Source organism: Laetiporus sulphureus (assembly GCF_001632365.1).
Source record: "Laetiporus sulphureus 93-53 unplaced genomic scaffold LAESUscaffold_1, whole genome shotgun sequence".
Taxonomy (NCBI): domain Eukaryota; kingdom Fungi; phylum Basidiomycota; class Agaricomycetes; order Polyporales; family Laetiporaceae; genus Laetiporus; species Laetiporus sulphureus.
In genome coordinates, this window is record NW_024468510.1 from 1815505 (window position 1) to 1835803 (window position 20299).

Below are 20299 nucleotides of genomic sequence, written 5' to 3' on the forward strand. Positions count from 1 at the left end.
GTGACACGGACGAATCTGCAGCGCAATCTCGGGCGCCTGCCTTGGCTGAGGCCACTTGGCTGAGGTGTTCTGCTGCTGCGAACTTGATAAATGTATGCGTACAATAAAGCTCATTTTCAATGAACTGGCATTTCTTCTGACATTCAGAAATGTCGTCTCGGAGGCTTTCTCGTACGACCAGCCAGAATTGCATGCGGCTTTACCGCGTGCCACCACCTGCCCTCGATTATTATTGCTCATGCATGATGCTGTAACCGACCAACTCGGGCTGCTCAGATCTCAAGTGCACGTCTGTTCTCGTCTATTCCTGCGGTTGCAAAGCGGACGAGCTCAACGAGCGGAATTCGCATCCGGGCTCTGCAAACGCTGTGCTGGCAGGAGGAGTCTCCCATCATTGCATGTCCATTCTTGCTTCCATCTGAACGTCGAAAGTTGTCTCAATGGCGGCTAGGCCTCATTCAATGGCTCAAGACACTATTGGTACCTCTGTTCTAGCCCAGTGTCCCCCAACCGTCTCTCTAGCTTCACCCATACTCGGCTCGATTATCTCCCTCCCCGACAACCCCCTTATCGCCTACTCTGTATTCACAAGCGCATCCTCGCAGCCTTTGCGCGATCCTCTCAATCTCATAGAACTCGCTCGTCGCAAGATTCTCTCGCAAAATGCGAAACGCCATTTCCTCGATTCGCTGCTACCAAGCGTCCATATTACGAAGGATGTGTCTGCGCTGTATGTCTTTGCGTTCGGTTCCACCGACCGGACTTCCGAGGCACATGCTGCTTTGAATGCATTGCAATTTGACGGGTTAGCTTGTGAGTTCCTTCCTTGATCAAACAGTTTTCCAGAATTGCTACCACGAAGCATGCGGTGTGGGTAGTCCACTGCCTCCGAGCAAGTGATAGGCGCCCACGAATGCATTCGAAATACGATCTTTTTGTTCATGCCTATGTCAATCCTGGAAGGGATCTACTCTCCCTGTCCATTCACGTGTTGCCTTTAAGCTGTCAGCATTCAGGGCGGATATCCCGCTCGGGTGCTCGCGCGGTTTCCGCGACATCGTCAGCTCACCGTCTCCTTGATGCGTCAACCAATTTTTGTTGTTGTGACGTCTACGCACGATGTATTTGTCCTCCAGACTGTGATGATAGCAAATGATAGCGCGGCTGCCAATATGTATTGAGGCTCCAACGTTGGACGTCCTCATCTCTGCATCGCAGTATGAGGTGTTTGGGACTGTAGTGACTGGCGAAAGGCGCACCAGTATCTGACAGTGTTCCATTTGGGTGGTCTACGGGTGGGAATTAGGAATGCAGAGTGCGCCACTCCAAAGGCCACCTTAGCTCGAGTTATCTTGAATACACAGTCTTTCCTATGCAATGCCTCACATGCTAATTCATATCAACCCGCAGCCACCGGGCCCACAAACTTCACCCCATCTGCCATCTATCCATGTTCCGCCAAATGCGCTGACCAACTCACTCCATGCACCGAATGTCTCACTCACGTACCCCGCAACCTTTCGTCTGCATCCTCATCAGCCATCCTCTTCCCACGCAAGCCCCTCCGTCTACCCCTGCATTACCTCCTCAATGCCATCCGCTTACGATTGATCGATGACATCGCCACCGAATCTATGCTCAAGCCTCGTAGTCGACGCGCGACGCGGCTCAGGGACGGCTTCCTTCTCGGTCCTTCTCCCTCAGCATCCGAATCTGAATGGGGCGCAGGCTGGGAGCATCGCGCGCGAGGTCGCCCGCTCATACACGCACATTTGGACGTGCAACTCGCCCAGACGCGCATCGTGATACATCCAATTCTGAGGCCGACGTTCTACCTCCCGCTGCAGTGCCCACTCTCTGTGCCCTCGGGCACGCCGATCACGATTCTCCCTCATGGAGTGCCTGCCTATTATCTCAACACGTACACGGGCCCAACGTCAGCGCTCACGACTCAGTTCGAGGAAGCGCTCCTCGGCTTTGGCGCGGGCGATTGGAAGGGCGCACTGGATATGAAGATGCAACAGAACGGGGTTGGTGCATCTCAGGTGGATCGAAAGGTTATGTATGTGATTGCGTGGCTTGCGGTGCAGAACAAGCAAGGCGAGGACAAGGGTACGCCGATTATCTGGCCTATACGCCTCTGTCTTGCGTACCACCCCAACTCGCCGTCCATACATGCGCGGACACCCCTCCCATACGAGCCTGAACTTCCTGCACAGTTACAAGCATCCCCGCCTCCCCCCTCTGTCACAATCCCACCCACCCTCGTTGCTTCAGCAGCGAACGTTGCGACGCCCTCGTCCATGCCGGAGTCCGAGCAGCTCGTATCGCCGATCTTGCGTCGTCCGCAGATGCATACATATACGGTTTCGCCGGCGTCGGAGAGCCTGCAGGCTTTCCGCAACCTAACGCTTGCAACGAGGCCGTACTTGCGGGACGTGCAAAGGGTCGCGGTGGGAGCAAGTGCATATGTCGATTCGGTTTCGAAGGAGCGAGAGAGAGAACGCGAGAGGTTGAAGCGGGAGCGGGAGAGTGCCGGGTTGAGGGCACGAGGGCCAGGAAATAATGTTTCTATCTCGACAAGTGTCAGTATTCCCCCGGAGTCAACACCTACTATTCCAGAGGTGCTACCATTAGCGCGACCAGTGACGCCAGTCCCGTCGGTTGCTGAACGCCTGGAAGAGCCTCAACAACCACCACACGAACCCGCAGAAGAGACTGAGGAGGCCGCACCCCCGTCATCCGAGGACTCTTCCATCAATTCGCTCTTCTCACCTCCAGCAGATGCCTCTCCCTCTCCGCCCATCGAAGATGAGGAAGAAGAAAAGACTGGCGATGTGCAACCCAACAATCCTGCAGAGGCTCAGATGGATGTCGATCTGACCGAACCGCTCGTTGGACCTTCTCCAACTGAGCCGCCCGCGAACGTTGACAGAGATATCGTGCCACCTCTAGACACCTTTGCTGACTTCGACAATTCCTGGCAAGCTGGAACCAACGACTTCATGGATGTCGATATGTCGTCGTATGACATGGAGGGCTATAACATAGGCATGAACATGGGCACGCGTGGCGGCGGCGCCTTCGATATAGATATGGACGACGGGTTCGGCGTCTTCACGGATGACGACTTCAATTTCTTCGATGCACCCGCCGCGCAATCACATACGCCCATCGTATCCCGATCCTCAACCTTCAACGACCAGGGTATGAAAGTTGAGGGTCTGATACCAGCCAGTGGAGCAATGCAATTGGGCTTTTCCCCTCAGCGGATGGGTGAATCAGTACATCTGTCGGGTCCGGGGCCGCCTTCAGTTGAGACGACGCAGCCATCACCATGGCCGCACCATGCTGCCGGAGAGGGGCTCACGCCCAATTTGGATGAGCTGCTGCCCGCACCCGAACTGCTTGCCCCATCGCCAACGAAGACGTCTACGACACAATCTGCTCCCGCCACACCTACTGTCCAGATTCTCGACCAACACGGTGTCCATGCAAGTCATAAAGTCAGCCCGTATGCCTTGGGACCGAGCGACTTCGACCCTATCCCGTTCGCACCCAGCCATAAACTAGCCGACAGCAAGTATTTGTTTGGAAAGTTCGCGCTGCCCAGTCCTCCCGATAGCGAAGACCGGCTAGAACAGGTGTACTTCCCGTCTTCTGCCCCGTCTGTCATGAGCGGGTGGAAGTACAAATACAACCTTGCGACTGACCCGAGGATCGGGGTCGTACGAAAGTTGATTGGGATTAAACGGAAGGGATTGGAGCATGGCGTGCGTGAGGTGCATTCCTCGCCATCATGGGCTAGGGAATATGAGGAGTGGGAGAGCTGGGCGCCGTCACCGACTTTGGAGAACTCAAGGTCAGACATAGATTCCGACGAGGACGATGGATGGATGGATGACGATGATGCAACTGCATACTCGCGGCCATCGACACCGCCACCATCATATCTGCCGCTCGGTCCAACCTTGTTACAGACTCAGTTCCATCACGCCCGCCTCTTGCCGCTATGCGCACCATTAAGGCCTCCAGGGTCAGCCGGTAGCAATATAGGCAGCAGCGCAGTACCGATATCCGTACCGACGCCTGTCTCGCCCGCTGCCATCATGGGGGCTTCCTCGGAGAGAGCAAAGTCTCTTGAGGCTGCCGCCAAAATGCTCGTGAAGGAGATTGTAGAGAACGCCGTGTGGGCAGACGCCTGGAGGGTCAATTTGTCCGCGTCCGGTACTTCTGTGAGGACAGCTACGGATGTGTGGCAGGCCGATGTTAAGGGTGTTATGTCTCTGTTAGATGGCACTGGAGCGATGCAATCGCCTATCAGCCTCCGCGCATTGTCTCATCCCGGTATGTTTCTCCACAATCGATTTGTTTTGTGCTGATTTGAAGTAAGCAGGGCATTCCATCCCTGTGGACGTCTCCGATCGCACGGCTTTCTGCTTGTTAGAGCCGCCCATGCTTAACGTCGAGAAATCTAACGCTGTGATCCAAGTCATGCCATCTGCGCTACGGTTTTGGGAAAAGCTTGGCCTTGGACCCCGTGCTGGCAAGAAGGACGTCACTGCATATGTCTTCTTCGAGGCTTCAGGAGACGAAAGAGAGGATGAAGTATGCAGGTGGCTGGCCAAGGTCTCTGCGACATATGCGGTAAGCCCCTCGGCCTGTAGTGAAGCGGCCATCATTACCAGATTTTGATGATGTTTTGCATCAGGCTAGGAACTATGGAATACATATGCCCGGAAGTACAAACAATCCATCGAAGCCTGGCCTGGTCCCAGTACGTTTTGAGGAACTCAAAAAGTCACTGGGTCCGTGGTTCGTGTCGTATTGATGCCTCACCATTACTCATCCTCTTTTAGCAAACTACGTTGCAACTCTACCTCGTCACCCCGGAACATACCTTGTTTTCTATATCATCACACCACCCTCTGTCATGGCTCTTCGTTCTACGGTCTTGCGCAATTTTTTCACGGCAGTGAAACGTGCAAATAAGGCGCACCCCGATACAGACGTGCTATATCATTTTGCCCCGGAGACTCTCATAGCTGATGAGTATGGCGATCCCCGCTTGCTTCATAGAGGATTGGAAGCATTCGTCGCAGATGTTTACGATCGAATCCTCCAGCCTGTGGAACGTTCCATGTCACGTAGGTTGTTTGCACACAGCATGCGCATTCGGACGAGTCTCCATGCGCCTGCATTTGCGCTTGCTCGTCCAACTTCGGCAAGTTCAGCGCGGAATACTGAGCACGTCCCTCACGTAACGTTTGCTTTCGAGTCGAGACCCAGCTCTCTCGACGTGGTTGACAGGCATACCATGCTGCACGCTGCCTATACGCTGACGCCTTGCGGGCGATGGCTTGTAGCGGCATGTGTAGACGAAAGGGGAGAGGAAAGTGCCGTGGAAGCATGGCTGGTGCCTGAAGAATCTGTCGAGGCGTTCGTCGTCAACCAAGTGTGGTCCTTTGCGCGTAGCTTCGCTGCACGTGCCAATGTGGAATGGAAGCTCGTGGTGGCAAGGATGGGGGTGATTGGAATGAACGAAGTGGACGGTGAGTCAATAGCGTTGTCATTGCGTTGTCTTACTAGTACTGATTTGCTTGCCTAGCATGGATTGACCATCTCGAGAACGTTGTGTCCACCTCGGCCGACATCCCTGCTCTTCACGTCACTCTTCTGACTGTAGATTACGAACAGCCATGGTCGTTCCTAGCACCAAGCCGTGGTCCTCTCACGAAATCCAAATCGCCTCCCGGCTCTGTCTCGGCACGCCTCTCTCCACGCACGCAGTCAGGAGCAGTGATGATCGACACAAGCTCAACGACGTATGCGCTCTTCCCGTCAACTGCTGCTGATCCTACTCTGTGTCTATCTAGCCACAGCGCGAGCTCCGCCGGTGTGCTAAATCGAGGCGCGGCAGATCTGTCGTTTGTCCCCGATTGCGAAGGCGATGAACTTCTTCAACGGCACGTCTATGCTCGCGTGCCTAGCATGAGCAGTCTAATTCATGTCCCCGCGCGGACTGACCATACGACCATCTCGATGGTGAACGTTTATCAACTGCATATCGCATGCTCTCCGAAGTCGTCGTTCAGGCGGCCTTCCCACGCATCAGTTGAGTCGCAGAAAGAAGACGGGGAGACAACGACGGGCGAGGAGGAGCAGACGCTACGTGACGTCATGCATAACTTCCACGCTTTGGCGACATTAGCCCGCGCGAGGTGGGGATCTCGCGATTGTCATGGGCTGCCGTTGCATCTTGTCGCATTGGAGGCGATGAGCATGGCATTGTCGGGAGAGCCTGTGGAGTCCTGAGCGTGTGCAAGCATCCGTGAGTACTGTATTTTGTACCGCCCTTGTTATATTCTGGTCACTGTTTCTACTAGCAATAATTGTTTCTGGATGGAAATACCACTGGATAATCTTATCACTGCTGTTCGCTGATGCTGCGCAATGTACCTATTATTCACTCACCAAATTTACTACAATGCACCACTCCCACTTCCGCACGTGTTCGCAACAGAAGATCCCGACCACAGACGTGAGTACGATGTGGGTACATTTGCTTAACTCCGTAATTCCTTCTTGCTCCTAGCAAATGACTTTGTAGGTTCTCAGTCCTGAATCTCTCCACTCTTAACCTTCTGCAAGTAGTCCTCAATCACCTCCACGATCACTTCATGGTCCTCCTGCATCGTCAGCCCGCTCACCACAATCACACCAATCACACCCTCCACGCCCTTCACGCGCACCGGGAATCCGCCGCCGTGGATGGCATATTCTCCTCCTCGCGCACCCAGTTGGAACTTTGATGCAAACAGCACTTCGTCGCCCCCGTACTTGTTGTGCAGCGCCCAGGTGCTCGCGCCCCAGCGAAGGACGGCACGGCGCTTGCGCGCGACCCAGGTGTCGTTGTCCGGGCCAGTACCCGGCCCCGTCGCTGCGTGAAAGAGGAGCTGGTCGCTGTTGGCAAGCGTGATGTTGATGACTGCTGGCTTGGGCGATGCACGCCGCAGGCGATCGCGCAGCATACAGCCTAACGTCCAGGCGGTGTCAGCTGTGAAGCGACTGAAGATGCAACGCGCCTCCTCCGCGGCGATGCCTTGGAGCTACGACGATGTGTGAGACTGCGTCAGTTATGATAGTTGGGGAACGGACATACAGCGCTTGGTGGGGCACGGATGGGAACGAACGACATGGTCGATGACAACGTCTGAGGAGACGGTAGCTGAGGTCAAGATTTTCAAGGCAATGAAGGCATATATACGGTGCCATCGTCGATACCGCGCAATTAGCTACCACTGGAGTGTGTAAAGTCATTGGGTAATAATTGAACCCGTGGGTTATAATTATTATCCAACGGCTCAATATTATTCCAACAGACTTTGTTCGGCTTTTGCCCAAGGAAGAATCGTTACTTGCGCGTAAGTAGTGCTATAGAGCGTGCGGGTAAATAGGTTTGTCGCGGTAGGAATCTACATAAAAGAGGAAACCGCGGAAAATTTGAAGGTCCTGTGTCAACAGGATGAGAGTTGGTCCCTCTCGAACACAGCGCTAGTCGGCCCGGCCGCCCGATGAATTAGACCGAGGACTCTGAGGAGGGCATTCGGACGGACGGAAGACCCAAAAAATGATATGGGCCACATCTTCCACGCGTACTTCTGAGAACAAACGTGATATATATACATATGACAGGCACGTCTGTGAACTGCGCATCCTATCCGAGTCATACTCTAACTCTTCAATGCAGCTGCCGCTTTCCCGCAGACCTTACTGGTTCTTCTTCTCAGATGCAATGAAGCCCTTTGGCGGCTCGCCTTGCAGCGGCGACTTGATCCCCGCGAGCGCCGATACACCAAACATCACCGTCGGCACAAGCACGAAAAAGCCAATAAGTAATGAGAGGATGAGGCCGGGCGTAAGCAGCTGATAGCGCGCGAGGATGCCGCCGGAAGGTGGAGCGAACGCAGCAGTCGAGTTGAGCAAGGATGACGTGGACGAGAAGGGAGAAGGAAGCTGGCGAGTATGCACGGCGGGATGCCAGCCCGCGTAAACGACGAGATGCTTTGGGAAGGACTTCGCGAGTGAGGCAAGTGAGGATGAGAGCTGGAGTTCTATGGTGGAATGACCATTGCATTAGCAGGCATTAAGGTAAGTACGAAAGCGACTGACCGTGCTCAACCATCATTCCCTTCCTCTGCTCACCGTCCACTCCATCAAGCGAAGGCATCCCAATGCAGACAACGTGTTTCCCCTCTCCACTGTGTACGACCTCTGTCTGTCCGGCTTCATGCGAGACCAGTCGCGCGGCACAGCGTTCGGCAACCGCGCTTGCAAGCTCAGAGAAAGGAGGCGAGTTGATTTGAGGCATATATGGAAGCTCCAAAGTAGACGCAGCAACATTGAGGGACTCTACTAATGAGCTTGATGAAGGGAGATTGCGGAGGTCCGATGCGTGTAGCTGTCGGCGAGTCAGCTCTTATAGGACACGATTAAAGAGGAGCCGACACATACACCCAACTGATCAATCAGCACAATAGCATCGTTTCGACAAACATCATCATTCAATAGAATTCTCTCCAAGACGACTCCTGAATCTGCCGACCGCGATGACGACGCAGAGTCGAGGGTGTTCGAACTGTAATCCACGATCAATACAGCGTCTGAGATTAATATGGATGTTGGACCGGCCTGTACGATGACCATGCAACTATCGGATATGTGTTAGAAAATGCATGCGCGGCTGTCGGGAGCAAAGCGACGAAGAGACAAGCTGCTCGTCGTGCCATGACTTGAGCTCAACGACTTGAACCTAGTGGTGGCGGGAGGAGACCAGTTATAAGGCTTTCGGCAAAGTCCGCCTTGCCATGTATGGCAATCAATCAGCACCGGTGGCCCACCCTCCTCTAGATCTGTTCGTTCACTCAAGCGACCACCATCGAAAATCGCATAATTCGACCAGCTTTCTCGTCTTGAAGACATGTCGCAAGCACAAGCAGCCATTCCTCCACAGCCGCGCGCGAAGCAGCTACGCGCATGCCTCTTGTGCTCCATTATCCAAACACCAGCTGATTTCCGGAAGCACGGCTGCCCAAACTGCGAGGAGCTCATGCAGGTGCGTGATGCTGCTCTCATCGAATCCTTTGCCGTCTGCTCATGTATTATCTCTTACTCTCAGATGAAAGGATACCCTGACCGCATCCAGGCGTGTACGACGACGCACTTCGATGGCGTGATTGCTGTCATTGACCCTGAGCAGAGCTGGGTAGCTCGGTGGCAACGAGTCTGTGAGTAATCAGCTCGCTTAAACAGGCGTGTTTGCTTATTAGGTTTAACGATGCTTAGCAAAGTACGTCCGTGGCATGTATGCCGTGCGTGTCAAGGGCCGCATACCCGAGGACGTCGAGGCAGAGCTCGAAAGCCGCGGCATCAAATACCGCCCAAGAGATCAGTCCGACCAAGACTGAGACACCAGCTTGTTTCCACTGTCTCTTCATACCCGCATTTGTCTCGTCGGTTCTCGTCCTTCTTACATGTATTTAAGGTCTAGTCGGCTCGCTCTCGTTCGCAATTGTAATGTTAGCTTCGCAACGCCATTTTCAGCTCGAAGGGACCTGACGCCGCAAAATGCCTTGACGATGGTGATGTCCGATGCTCAACTGCAATGTTCCGAGCGTGAATCCATCCATATCAATATTGCTCTATATACACTATGCTACAAGCTATTCCGGGTGAGTTGATGTCTACAATCCGTACCAGCGGGCTCGTACTGTAAAGAAGGCGCAACTGCGGAACAGAATCCTCCACTAACTTCACTAGCGAATATAACCTACAGTAAATCATGCAAAACCCGATCATATTGGTGCGGCAAATGCGAACTGAGCATGTCCCGTGCGAAGACGATTTGCCCAAAGGCCTGCGGGACGTCTAACACCTCGAACAGGCGTACCTTCTGCTCACCGCTGCTGGGCCCCTTCAGCTTGCCATCGGCGTCCCGCAGGCGGTGGGCGGGGTGCAGATCGCCGTCCCGAAGAGCCCACCAAACCCGGCCGGGTGGGTAGAGCTCGGTCATTTGCATATTGGCTTCAAGCGTCTTGCGCATCGCAATGAACTGCACACGGATAAACTACCAAACTCGATAACGTCAAATGAGCGGACTCTACGCACCCATTCCGTGTCCTCCTCCTTCCCGAGCCCCGATGTCCACTTCAACGCACGTTTGGTAATGGTCGAATATCCTTCATGGTGCGCCTCTTCCGCCTTGCACAGCCACATCGCACACCGCGCGAGGTCCCGCACGCTGCCCAACGCGAGCCGCGAGACGACATCGTGCGAGTGCACAAACGACAGGATCAGCCCTGACTCGCCCGCGATCTTACCTAGGCGCGGAGATGTGAGGCAAGGCGGCGCGAAGCAGTATGCGGAGACGGTGCGGCGCTGAGGTAAGCCAGAACGCCGGTGGGTGAGGCGCGTGTATGGGTTCGCCCACATCTGTGGCGGGTCAGTACGGTTGGCAGATGTAATAAGGGAGGGGTAGCATCTCACCAGTGCGAGGAGGGCTGCGACGCCTGCGCCAAGACTATGACCGCAAAGTACGAGAGCTGGGAGCGAAGTTTACTCACGGATCGAACGTAAGAGCGAGTAAGTTACATACAGTAACCCCGGTTCCGCCTCAACACATCCCGCACCGCAACGTGGACAGGCTTTCCCGGCGCGCCCATCGCTCGCGCCATCTTCAGCATTCCGCCGTGTACCAGGTGGACTGACGTGTCCGTGTCCGGCTCGTTCACCACTGGTGCTGGCCGGTCGTCGACCGTAGCATTCTTCTTGTTAGTAGTTGTTTTCGAGCGCTTGCGAGGCGGCGTAGAGATGTCCATGGGAAACGCGCCGGGAATGCTCTCCAGCACTTCGTCGAACTCACTCCACGCATCGTCCTCCGGTTCCGGCTCCGGCTCCGGTTCTGATCGAGGCTTATGATGCCTGCCCTTTGAGTTCGGCCGCCGTGCGTGCAGCTCAAACGGCGCGGCTTCGCAGGTGAGGTCGACAGCGAGCTCGTTCAGACTCATTGTACCGCGTATGACGAGCACGACTTCCCGTCGGGCATGGTCCGTGAGCACCCAGAAGCGCGGCATCAGGTTTTCAGAGCCAACGTAGGCGGTCGAGGGACGCGCGTGCGTCGCAGGCGGTGTTGGATCTCCAGAGGATGAGGCCTTGGGGTATAGAGCGTCAGAGTTTACGGTGATTCATACCATTGATATACGCACGATAGTTTCCGTAGGACGAGAGTTTGCGGAATCCAGGAATATCTCGTGGTCATGCCGGCCCATTAAGACATTCCACCATGAATATGGCTGCTTTCCTGGCTCGGAATGGGTGCTGTTTTGGCGAGGGTTGGAACGACTGCCCGAAGCTACTTCCACTTCGGACGCGCCTACTGCACTCGCCAGTCTCGATTCCTCCTTTTGTTTCTCCTTGTCGGAAGAGCTGGATGACGCGCCAGATGTATTCCAGGGAACACCAAAGAACAGGAGACTGGGTCCTCCATAACCGGCAAGCACCATCTTGGACAAACGGCGGAGCGTTTGCTTCAGCTGTGCATCGGTCATGCGAGCAGCATCCGAGGAAGAGGACGTGCGTTCCGTTGTTAGCCTCGCTAGATCAGATGTGGTCTCACCGATGTCGGCGGTGATAATCTGGCCACCGTGGCTAGGATATATCACGTCGTTCGTGATATGTACATCTGAGCCGATATTTGTTCGCGCGTGATGTCCGCTGTCACTTTCTGCGCCAACGTCCAGTGGATCATGGACCTCGAGTTCTCGCAGGACCCGGAGCCACCGATGCTCCTGCCATTGACTCGTTACGCCTTGCAGCGTAGCCCAACCTACAAGGGCCTTCATCACCCGGGCAATTCCATAACGCTCTTCCGGGAGCCCATCACTATCAACCGGCTCAGTCCATTCTCTCCGGACAAGTCCAACAAAACTCGCAAGAGAAAAGCTGGCCTCATCGCTCCCAGGGAAGATGGTTGCCAGAACAGATAGAGTAGAGTGCGCAGCAACCAGGGATGTAGACGTGAGAGACTCGCCGATCAGAATGGGCGCGAGCGCGAGCGTTTCGATGGTAGAGATGGCGGTGGATACCGCGCCGCCCAGAAGAGATCCCGCACCGATGCTTCCGCCGAAGAAGGCATGATCCACCGCAGAGCCTGTGAGGTCAGCTGCGGTGGATGCTATTCCCCGTGTGATTGAAAACTGTGAAGTTGATGAGCGGGAATAAGTCCAAAGGCAAGACCTCATACCCCCAGTTTGGTGCCTATCTTGGCGGCGGAGAACCCAATAGCAGTCGCCGTCGATGCGACGTCAAGACCGAGTCGGCTATACTTGTCCCATTTCGGCGCCATAGTGGACGACGCCGACGGTGGGTTTGTTGCGACTACAGAAAGATTGACTTCAAGCTTAAGCTTCACCAGTCATAAGTCGGGAGCCGCGACTTGCTCGTCTGCTGCGTGTGCCACTGAGAATCGTGACAGATCTCGTGATCCACACTACGCGTGATGTCACGCGTTTCGCATTTCCCCCTCGTTTGACAAAATCCATCCTCTCACTAGATTGCCACACAATCTTCAATAATACTTGTGGTCCGTGGACATACTTAAACATGTCCGAGGCTCGACATGACATCGGACGCGTTTCTTCGCATAATATTGGCTCATACATGAGTTCAAGGCAACACATTGCTCATCGACATCATATGGTATTCCTACAACATGCAACCTGTCTATGACAACTCTTGTACTGGGCGATGCACTTGCAGACTGGGACGTATGCTGTTCTACCGGCTTGGGTTGTATACGTGCTACGGCCTTATTGAAGAGCTTCTTGGCTTTTCGGTACGCTCGCCAATCTTTGGATGAGACACAAGCAGCGCATAGCCCAGCGTTTGCTTTGACAAACTTACCGTAAGCTACATGCTCATATTGTATCGCCCTATTTGTCCCTCTGCACCGTATTCACATCACATGCGGTACAGGTATCACTATTGGGGTTAACGAGTGAGCAGTTTTGCTGTTGGCATTCGGGTGTGCTCACAAAATCGCATACTCCGTTGTAGACGGTACTCTTCTACCGCCAAAACTGTGCCACTGAATGCGAGCCGTCTACGATAGTCCGATACACTGTCACTGTTCTCCGCGTACATCTCAACGTCGACTTCGCTACGTCGCGATGCTTGTTGATATGCTGTGCGTTTTCTGACAAATCAAATGTCTCTGAATTACTTGCGGTATGTATTGTATACCGAGAGGATAAATAATCTTTTCATGTCGCGTTGTGAGGCTGCGAGAACCTTATTATACGTGACTTTAGCTCGGATAGCTGTTTAATCAAACTGGCATTTATTTGTGCTCTCCGGTGCTTGTAGAAAAAGACTAAAGACGTACTATCGAACAGTTAATAGCGAATCATAGCGAGAACACGCAATGAGGGCACGAAAGCACTCATAGTACGCATGAAATGCTCTCTGGACTGAACAGAAGGCAGGAAGAGACCGAGAGCAACCAGCTGTGGGACAGAAGTCTCCCAGACCGTCATTGAGTTGTTTGAGAAAACGAGGAAATGGAATGGTAAATTCTTGCCATGAAGCATCGCATATCACCGTATCTGCGAAGAACACAGAAAGAGGAAAGAACTCATTGCGACGAGCCAGTTGTGGACAGTAGTACCTGCAATAAGTGAGCCGTAATGACGTGGAACGGAAAAACGTAGCGGTGTTTATTCAAATGGAAAGGACCAGTGCAGCACGCCGAGTGACTCGGATGCAAGAGTTGAACCATAGGCTTTCCGAGCGGAACCAGCTCGCTGAGAGCGAGAAGAAATGACCGCGAAAGTTCAACGAAGCTGTTTGAAGTCCGCGAACTTGTCCCGAGCAAGGTATCGCGTTGTCTTCGGATATACGAATAAATTGAGCGACTATTACGAACCACCTGTAGCCTGAGCTCCAAGCTCACACCTTCAACCTTCAACCTTCATGGTCTGTGCTTTCGCTATCCAAGAAGTGAAGGCGAATCTATGACCGAGCGCACTCTGATATCGCGAGTATCTCCCGGGGTGGCGACGACTGGCCCAGCAGTTGACTTAATGCTTGACAAATCGATGTTTATATTGCGGGGCAGCATGCCTCAGTAGCGTCCGCCATGATGGGGAAGGAGACACAGAACCTCTGACCGACAGTCGCAGACGGTGAACATTGAATGCCGATCTCGGTTTAGCTCGTGGTCACAGTTCTTTTATTACATTTGTGAACCGCCAGGACTAGACGAAGTAGCGGAACGGTCGGAGCAAGGCCGAAGCGGGCTCGCCAGTTCGTGGGCGGTCAATCATGAAGGATCGGGAAGCCTAGGTAGTAAGTAACAGAGGCGGGTTTTCTCGACCAATGTTGTGCTGCATTCATGTCCGCGTCGCCCTAGACTGCGCTTTGGATACGCGTACCACGAGGCGTCTTTGGGTAGGCCAGCGTCAGGAGCTCCGGGCAACTTGCACCACCAAGCGCAGGCCACCGGCGCCCGTACAGTAAGCCCAGCGTCTGCATCAGACCTTACTCGGCAACTTACTTTGCCTGCAGGCTAGCAGGCGGTGCGCATCGCCTCACGCCTTCTCTCTCTCTCTCTCCAACCAGCATCGTTCTACGCTCAAACGTCGACGTCTTGCCGTACTCTCTCGAACATCTCGATCTCAGTCAATTGCCATACACAAGCAACTATGAACAACATCGCGCGCTCAGAAGGTAAGTTTATTTCGCCATTATCCATCCGATATCGTGATGCTATCATGACTCTGCGCAGAATCCGCCATGGATCGCACCGTTCCTGCGGTCGACGACAGTCTTCGCCCTGTCGGGACTGAACCTGGCGCTGCTTCGCGCATCGATCTCTCGTCTGCTTTGGTTGACCCGAATGGAGGGCCCGTGCTCGTCCCGGTCACCACCGATTTATCCACTCCACACGGCGTGGACCTATTTTCTGTCCCGGTGGGCACAGACATAGGGCCCGCCGATGCTCCAGTTCCTGTGATATCATCTGCTGTAATCGGTCTCTTGCCTTCCCAGATGGAACCTGGTGCTACTTCGACCTGCACCGATCTCCCGTCTGCCTTGATTGACCCGAATGGAGGACCCGTGGTCGTCCCGATCACCACTGATCTACCCACTTCATATGGCGTGGATCTATTTTCTGTCCCGGTGGGCACAGACACAGGGCCCGCCGTTGCTCCGGTCACTCTGATATCGTCTGCTGTAGCCGGCATGGACAGGCTTCCTACCAATGCTGGCATCGGTCTCTCGCCTTCCCAGACGGAATCTGGTGCTACTTCGACCCACATAGATCTCTTGTCTGTCTTGGTTGACCCGAATGGAGGACCCGTGCTCGTCCCGATCACCACTGATTTGGCCACTCCCTACGACGAGGACTTGTCTTCTGCCCCGGTCGGCAGAGACACAGAGCCCGCCGTTGCTCCAGTTACTATGATATCATCTGCGGCAGCCGGTATGGACCAGCTTCCTGCCAATGCTGGGATCGGTCTCTCGCCTTCCCAGATGGAACCTGGTGCTATGCCGACCCGCATCGATCTCCAGTCTGCATTGGATGATCCGAATGAAGGACCCATACTCGGCCCGATCACCACTGATTTATCTACTTCACACGGCGTGAACTTGTCTCCTCACCCAGTTGGAGCAGACATGGGGCCCGACGTCGCTCCAGTTACTATGATATCGTCTGCTGTAGTCGGCATGGACTGGCTTCCTGCCAACACTGGTGGTGTCGCGCCTTTCCCACCAAACGAGGGATCCCCGAATGAGGCTGTTGTTCTTGATACGGGCTTACAGGCTGCTATGAACTATGAAGGACACTCCACTGCTATGGTTGACGAAAGCCAACTGGCTTCAATGGTCAATGAAGAAAACCTGGTTGCTATGATTGATCAAGGATACTTGGCTACTACAGTGAATGAAGAACACCTGGCTGCTGTGACTGATACAGGATACTTGGCTACTACTGTGAATGAAGAACACTTGGCTGCTATGATTGGTCAAGTTCATCTGACCACTATGGCTGTTGAGGGACATTTGGCTGCTATGGTCAATGAAGGATGCCTGCCTTCTACAGGTCACATTGCACCTGTCTCCATGGACTGTCCTTCTGCCTCACAATGCATTTCTACCACTGTTGATATTGGAATTTCCCCTCCTTCAGCCAGTGAAGGATTCATGATCAAGGCTCCTGCATTTGATGTGGGCTCTACAGCTTCTACAGTTCATAAAGATTCTCAGCCTGCTATAGCTAGTGATGCATCTTTTCCTGCATCATCCAGTATAGAACATTTGTCCACGTCAGTCTCTTCAGGACTTTCTATCACAGCCCCTGCAGCAGGCCTTCCTGCTGCTGTCGATCAGACCTCTCTGCCTGGTCCAGCGATCATGGGCCCTTTGCCTGTCCCAGCATGGATAGCCCCTTATCTGGCTCCTGAGCTTGTGCATAACATCATGAAGAACTTGACATGGTCAGAACCACGAGCATTGGCCAATTGTGCCCTCACTTGCAAAGCATGGAAAAAGCTTAGCAAAGAGCATCTGTCTGATACAGTGGAGCTAGAAAGTTATGCTGAATTTTATGAGCTGGCTCAAATTATTATCAGCTCAGGTTACATGAAGGGATCTAGCCCTTTGAAAGATTTGATGCTTTTTGAGGATAGTGAGAAGCCCTTTGTTCATATTGTGCCTCACATTCTTGGTCATATTTGCAATCACTTCAAGACTCTTGGCATCAGGGATGTCAACTGGCATACTAGGCAACAACTTCATCCCAGCTTCTTCACCTCAGTTGCACAGTTCACCTCTGTCACTGAGATACAGTTGTTAGATTGTCAATTTTATAGCCTTGTTGAATTCATGCATTTTATATGCTCATTTTCTAATCTTAAAACTCTGCAACTGGCTCACATTTCATGGGCTCCAGCGATTGGACACTTTTTGCATGTCAAATCTTTCAGCAGATATGCATGCAGGGCAACACAGCTTAAAATTAGAAGTGATGAAACAAATCCATGGTATCCTGAATGCTTTTATAAGCCTGATTTTCTGTCAGCCATTCCATACTTGTTCAACTCAGTCACAGAGATCAAATTAAAGGATATATCTGATAAACATCCTACTAAAATGCAGACTTTTCTTGGTGCTTTTCCCAAGCTTGCTTATCTAAAGCTGCTCGACATAAAATACTTGTCAGATGGTGATCAAAGCTTAGCTTTGCCAGTCACTTCTGATTTTGTTTCTATTGGGTCTCAGATTCAGCTGCAAACATTGAAGCTTCACAATAATTTTGATCGTTACAACAAAGGTCCTGCTATTATTAGCTGGCTTGTCAGAGCATTGGCTCCTCATACTTTGAAGAAACTTGACCTTTATTCCTCAAAGTTTAAACCTTCAATGGTGGATCATCTAAACAAGATACTAGAGATCTCAAAAGGTTCTATTCAGATATTCAATTTAGATATACAAGGTGCATTTCCAGCTGGTAAGTCTGTTGCATAGCTTAGTGCTAGTAAAAAAATATCTAACCAAGGTGAAACTATAGATAAACAGATAGCTTTGGCCCATTGCATCAACTTAACCAGTCTTTCACTGAAAATATGGAATGGTCATCCATGGAACACTTTGTGGAACAGTGTTGCAAGTACTCTTTCACAGATCACAAGCACTCAGCTTGAAGAGCTGTCTATGACATTTATACCTGATAGAAAGCATTTGACAAAGTCCATGCTTGAAAACTATCTAGAAAATTTGAATGAACATAGTGAAAATCTCATCAATCAGGTCACCAAGCATGAAAAGTTCTCAAAACTGAAAATGGTTTGGATACACTTTGCTCTTCCTGTATATAATGATGAGGAAATAAAGAAGGGTGCAAAACACAAAATAAAAGTTCATATATGCTCTATGTTCACTGCATGGGATGCCAGAGGCATTGTGAATGTTGGATTGTGGTAATTTTCATGACCTTTTCTTATGTAGCTTACAGCTGTGATGCATGTCCTTTTGCTATACTTTCAACAGAAATGTTCACAAATTTGATAATGTCAAGAAAAAGTTGCTGTCCTGTCTAATGTTTTGCCTTTTTTTTTTTTTGAAATATTCATGTTCTTCATTGTTTGATTCATTTCAAGCAGTCTGTATGTTCAAAAGTTATGCTATGCTTTGGTTTGACCATTTTTGACATTAAAGGGTTGTGTATGATAATCAGATATACATATGATTTGACAAGACCCTGCTTGATGAGTGCACTGCTCAATATGATTTCTGTCAGCTCTACTGTTTAAGCCATCTCCTAGGTGGCACGGATATAAATTGTCAGATGTATTCTTCCGGTCAGCCATACTAGGGCTGCAGACCGAGCATCTCGCAGTCCTACACGAAAGATGAGCACCTGCTTATAACCACACAGCAGCAATGTGCACCTCGTTTGTAATCCACTTGAACAGACTCGGCATTCAAGTCTTCATGCACCACCTTACTGATATACATGTTGGAAGTCCAAGTGCAGCATGCACTTAGATACGCACCTGGCGTGCCGAGCACAAAGGTTTTGCGGTGGTGAAACACGTCAGAAGCGGTACCTGGAGACGGAATGAAACACACAGGGAAAAAGGGCAGAAGGTAGCATAAAATACATACCTAGGTAGTCAGTTCCCCAGCTGTTTACACAACTCATACGCACTCTAACGAGGTCACTGGGGAACTGAAATGGGCACGGACTGCTACCACAGTGTCCGGCCTGAAAAATTATAAGAGTACATGCCCAGCTCCTTCTGCACTTCGACCGCCGGCGCGAGCGTCATCTTACACTTCTCCATCTCTTTCGTGGTCTTCTTCACGCGGAACTTGTCGCGTATGATCTTGAGCGCGCCCACCTTCTTCACTGTGCCGTTCGCGTCGAGCAGTATGGGCTATACATTGTCGCGCGCGCGCGTTGACGGCTTTGCAGAGCGCCTGCCACTGGATGTTCTCGAGATTCGGTCGGCGAAAGCGCTTGAGGTACGTCCGCCAGTCGGGCTCCTCGAGCAGCACGCGCGCGCAGGCCTTGCATATGCATTGAAGGATCGAGATGGTATGCCTGAAATAGCCAATGTGAAGGACGGGCATGGCGAGTTTGATGTACGCGTTGTGTCCGACGCAATCTACCGAAGACAAACCACATGTCTCGCAATACACATTCTTCTCTGTGATACCCTAGGAACACGTCCGACTTGATGAATCCGGGAGGATAGATGGCCACTTACCAGATGACGATCGAGGTGAGCGACCTAAAACCCTGAGACCTTGACCGTGTCCTGGTTGCTCAGGAGGCTAACTGAAGGACGGTCAATGGATATGTGATGATGGCGGCACATGCATCTTACATGACTTTGGGTGCTTTCTGAGATACGGTTTCCTTCAGTTTGACATCGAGAGCCTCCAGACGCGCTCAGGGATTTGAGTGTCTAGAGGCTCAAAGTAACCGAGTTCGTCGCCAACCACTGGGTGAAGAGACCGGGCACTGCAGCCAATGACGCGTCGCCGATCGCGTGTGCCCGCGCATTCTGCTCCTCCCGATCCGCGTCCTCCGCGGCTCACGTCATGGCTCAACATCCCCGGCGACGCAGAGGCAATTAATCTCGAGAGGATCCGCGACGCGCAATCACCTCCTCGCGCCAAAATAACTCTGCCATTCCACAGTCCATCCGGCCAGATCAAGCTTGTAACTGAGCACATCTTCTGGGCCACCTACAAGCTGCCGTGCTCCGAGGCCACCACCCGCTTTTCGACGCCGCCTCATCGGCCACCGGCACCACGCTCGTCGCGCACATGATCCTCGACGACGGTGACGCTGCACGCATCGACCCGCCCGCTCTGCCTCGCGCACATGGCCGATCTCTCCATCTCCGCCGACCGTCGCTCGCCGTAAGCATCCAGACGATTTTGGAGGCATGCGTTTTTGACAAGCCCAGGAGATCGTTGACTCGCAGGTCCGTCGAGCGCACATCGCCGCCGACGCACAACGGCGAGATCGGCCAAGCGTAGGCCACACAGGAGGGCTGCTCGAACAGTGAATTGTGCGACGCAACGTATGGTCGCTCGGACGGGAGGGTGAGCCCGGACCTGAAAAGTCCAGTTACGTGGCATGACCGTGTGCGTTATCGTCCGAATTGAATGCCCACACCAGGTTTCAATTGGGTATATCGCCATATCACCAGTCATCTCGACGTCC

The 20299-nt window shown here is 52.6% G+C and overlaps 7 protein-coding genes across 7 annotated transcripts; 3 read left to right on the top strand and 4 right to left on the bottom strand.

The window, feature by feature from the left end:
• Window positions 1–64: 64 nt before the first annotated feature.
• LAESUDRAFT_719502 (uncharacterized protein) lies at window positions 65–6566 on the top strand. Its single transcript, XM_040907643.1, has 7 exons — window positions 65–813; window positions 1411–4347; window positions 4397–4647; window positions 4712–4808; window positions 4860–5552; window positions 5609–6334; window positions 6387–6566. Exons 1-6 carry the CDS (start codon window positions 441–443, stop codon window positions 6313–6315), a joined length of 5058 nt encoding a protein of 1685 aa, XP_040770687.1. The 5' UTR covers window positions 65–440; the 3' UTR covers window positions 6316–6334; window positions 6387–6566.
• Window positions 6567–6614: 48 nt separating this feature from the next.
• LAESUDRAFT_808630 (uncharacterized protein) lies at window positions 6615–7198 on the bottom strand (the record flags this gene model as incomplete). Its single annotated transcript, XM_040914080.1, has 2 exons — window positions 6615–7109; window positions 7163–7198. The coding sequence occupies 2 exons, from the start codon at window positions 7196–7198 to the stop codon at window positions 6615–6617; spliced, it is 531 nt and encodes a 176-aa protein (XP_040770688.1).
• A 386-nt stretch (window positions 7199–7584) lies between these two features.
• On the bottom strand, window positions 7585–8838 carry LAESUDRAFT_719503 (uncharacterized protein). The gene is made up of 4 exons (XM_040907644.1): window positions 8692–8838; window positions 8515–8638; window positions 8173–8461; window positions 7585–8114 (listed from the first exon to the last, which is right to left on the bottom strand). Exons 1-4 carry the CDS (start codon window positions 8787–8789, stop codon window positions 7771–7773), a joined length of 855 nt encoding a protein of 284 aa, XP_040770689.1. The 5' UTR covers window positions 8790–8838; the 3' UTR covers window positions 7585–7770.
• A 72-nt stretch (window positions 8839–8910) lies between these two features.
• Window positions 8911–9595, top strand: LAESUDRAFT_669556 (transcription initiation protein spt4). Its single transcript, XM_040905403.1, has 3 exons — window positions 8911–9115; window positions 9179–9287; window positions 9346–9595. Exons 1-3 carry the CDS (start codon window positions 8981–8983, stop codon window positions 9465–9467), a joined length of 366 nt encoding a protein of 121 aa, XP_040770690.1. The 5' UTR covers window positions 8911–8980; the 3' UTR covers window positions 9468–9595.
• Window positions 9596–9667: 72 nt separating this feature from the next.
• On the bottom strand, window positions 9668–12481 carry LAESUDRAFT_719505 (alpha/beta-hydrolase). Its single transcript, XM_040907645.1, has 6 exons — window positions 12302–12481; window positions 11265–12254; window positions 10655–11210; window positions 10546–10601; window positions 10168–10491; window positions 9668–10111 (listed from the first exon to the last, which is right to left on the bottom strand). Exons 1-6 carry the CDS (start codon window positions 12401–12403, stop codon window positions 9830–9832), a joined length of 2310 nt encoding a protein of 769 aa, XP_040770691.1. The 5' UTR covers window positions 12404–12481; the 3' UTR covers window positions 9668–9829.
• Window positions 12482–14662: 2181 nt separating this feature from the next.
• LAESUDRAFT_808634 (uncharacterized protein) lies at window positions 14663–16372 on the top strand (the record flags this gene model as incomplete). The annotated part of the gene is made up of 3 exons (XM_040914081.1): window positions 14663–14784; window positions 14843–16287; window positions 16337–16372. Exons 1-3 carry the CDS (start codon window positions 14760–14762, stop codon window positions 16370–16372), a joined length of 1506 nt encoding a protein of 501 aa, XP_040770692.1. The 5' UTR covers window positions 14663–14759.
• Window positions 16373–18527: 2155 nt separating this feature from the next.
• Window positions 18528–19609, bottom strand: LAESUDRAFT_719507 (uncharacterized protein). Its single transcript, XM_040907646.1, has 5 exons — window positions 19452–19609; window positions 19332–19402; window positions 18727–19281; window positions 18615–18668; window positions 18528–18561 (listed from the first exon to the last, which is right to left on the bottom strand). Exon 3 carries the CDS (start codon window positions 19192–19194, stop codon window positions 18892–18894), a length of 303 nt encoding a protein of 100 aa, XP_040770693.1. The 5' UTR covers window positions 19195–19281; window positions 19332–19402; window positions 19452–19609; the 3' UTR covers window positions 18528–18561; window positions 18615–18668; window positions 18727–18891.
• Between the last annotated feature and the right edge of the window lie 690 nt (window positions 19610–20299).

Coding starts and splice junctions, on each gene's coding strand:
- LAESUDRAFT_719502 (XM_040907643.1), top strand. CDS start 441: ATGGCGGCTAGGCCTCATTCAATGGCTCAAGACACTATTGGTACCTCT. Junction 4,348..4,396: donor CCGCGCATTGTCTCATCCCG/GTATGTTTCTCC, acceptor TGAAGTAAGCAG/GGCATTCCATCCCTGTGGAC. Junction 4,809..4,859: donor GGAACTCAAAAAGTCACTGG/GTCCGTGGTTCG, acceptor ATCCTCTTTTAG/CAAACTACGTTGCAACTCTA.
- LAESUDRAFT_719507 (XM_040907646.1), bottom strand. CDS start 19,194: ATGCCCGTCCTTCACATTGGCTATTTCAGGCATACCATCTCGATCCTT.
- LAESUDRAFT_669556 (XM_040905403.1), top strand. CDS start 8,981: ATGTCGCAAGCACAAGCAGCCATTCCTCCACAGCCGCGCGCGAAGCAG. Junction 9,116..9,178: donor ACTGCGAGGAGCTCATGCAG/GTGCGTGATGCT, acceptor TCTTACTCTCAG/ATGAAAGGATACCCTGACCG. Junction 9,288..9,345: donor AGCTCGGTGGCAACGAGTCT/GTGAGTAATCAG, acceptor AACGATGCTTAG/CAAAGTACGTCCGTGGCATG.
- LAESUDRAFT_719505 (XM_040907645.1), bottom strand. CDS start 12,403: ATGGCGCCGAAATGGGACAAGTATAGCCGACTCGGTCTTGACGTCGCA. Junction 10,602..10,654: donor GAGGCGGAACCGGGGTTACT/GTATGTAACTTA, acceptor CTTCGCTCCCAG/CTCTCGTACTTTGCGGTCAT. Junction 10,492..10,545: donor TCGCAGCCCTCCTCGCACTG/GTGAGATGCTAC, acceptor GACCCGCCACAG/ATGTGGGCGAACCCATACAC.
- LAESUDRAFT_719503 (XM_040907644.1), bottom strand. CDS start 8,789: ATGGCACGACGAGCAGCTTGTCTCTTCGTCGCTTTGCTCCCGACAGCC. Junction 8,462..8,514: donor TGCTGATTGATCAGTTGGGT/GTATGTGTCGGC, acceptor ACTCGCCGACAG/CTACACGCATCGGACCTCCG. Junction 8,115..8,172: donor GGGAATGATGGTTGAGCACG/GTCAGTCGCTTT, acceptor ATTCCACCATAG/AACTCCAGCTCTCATCCTCA.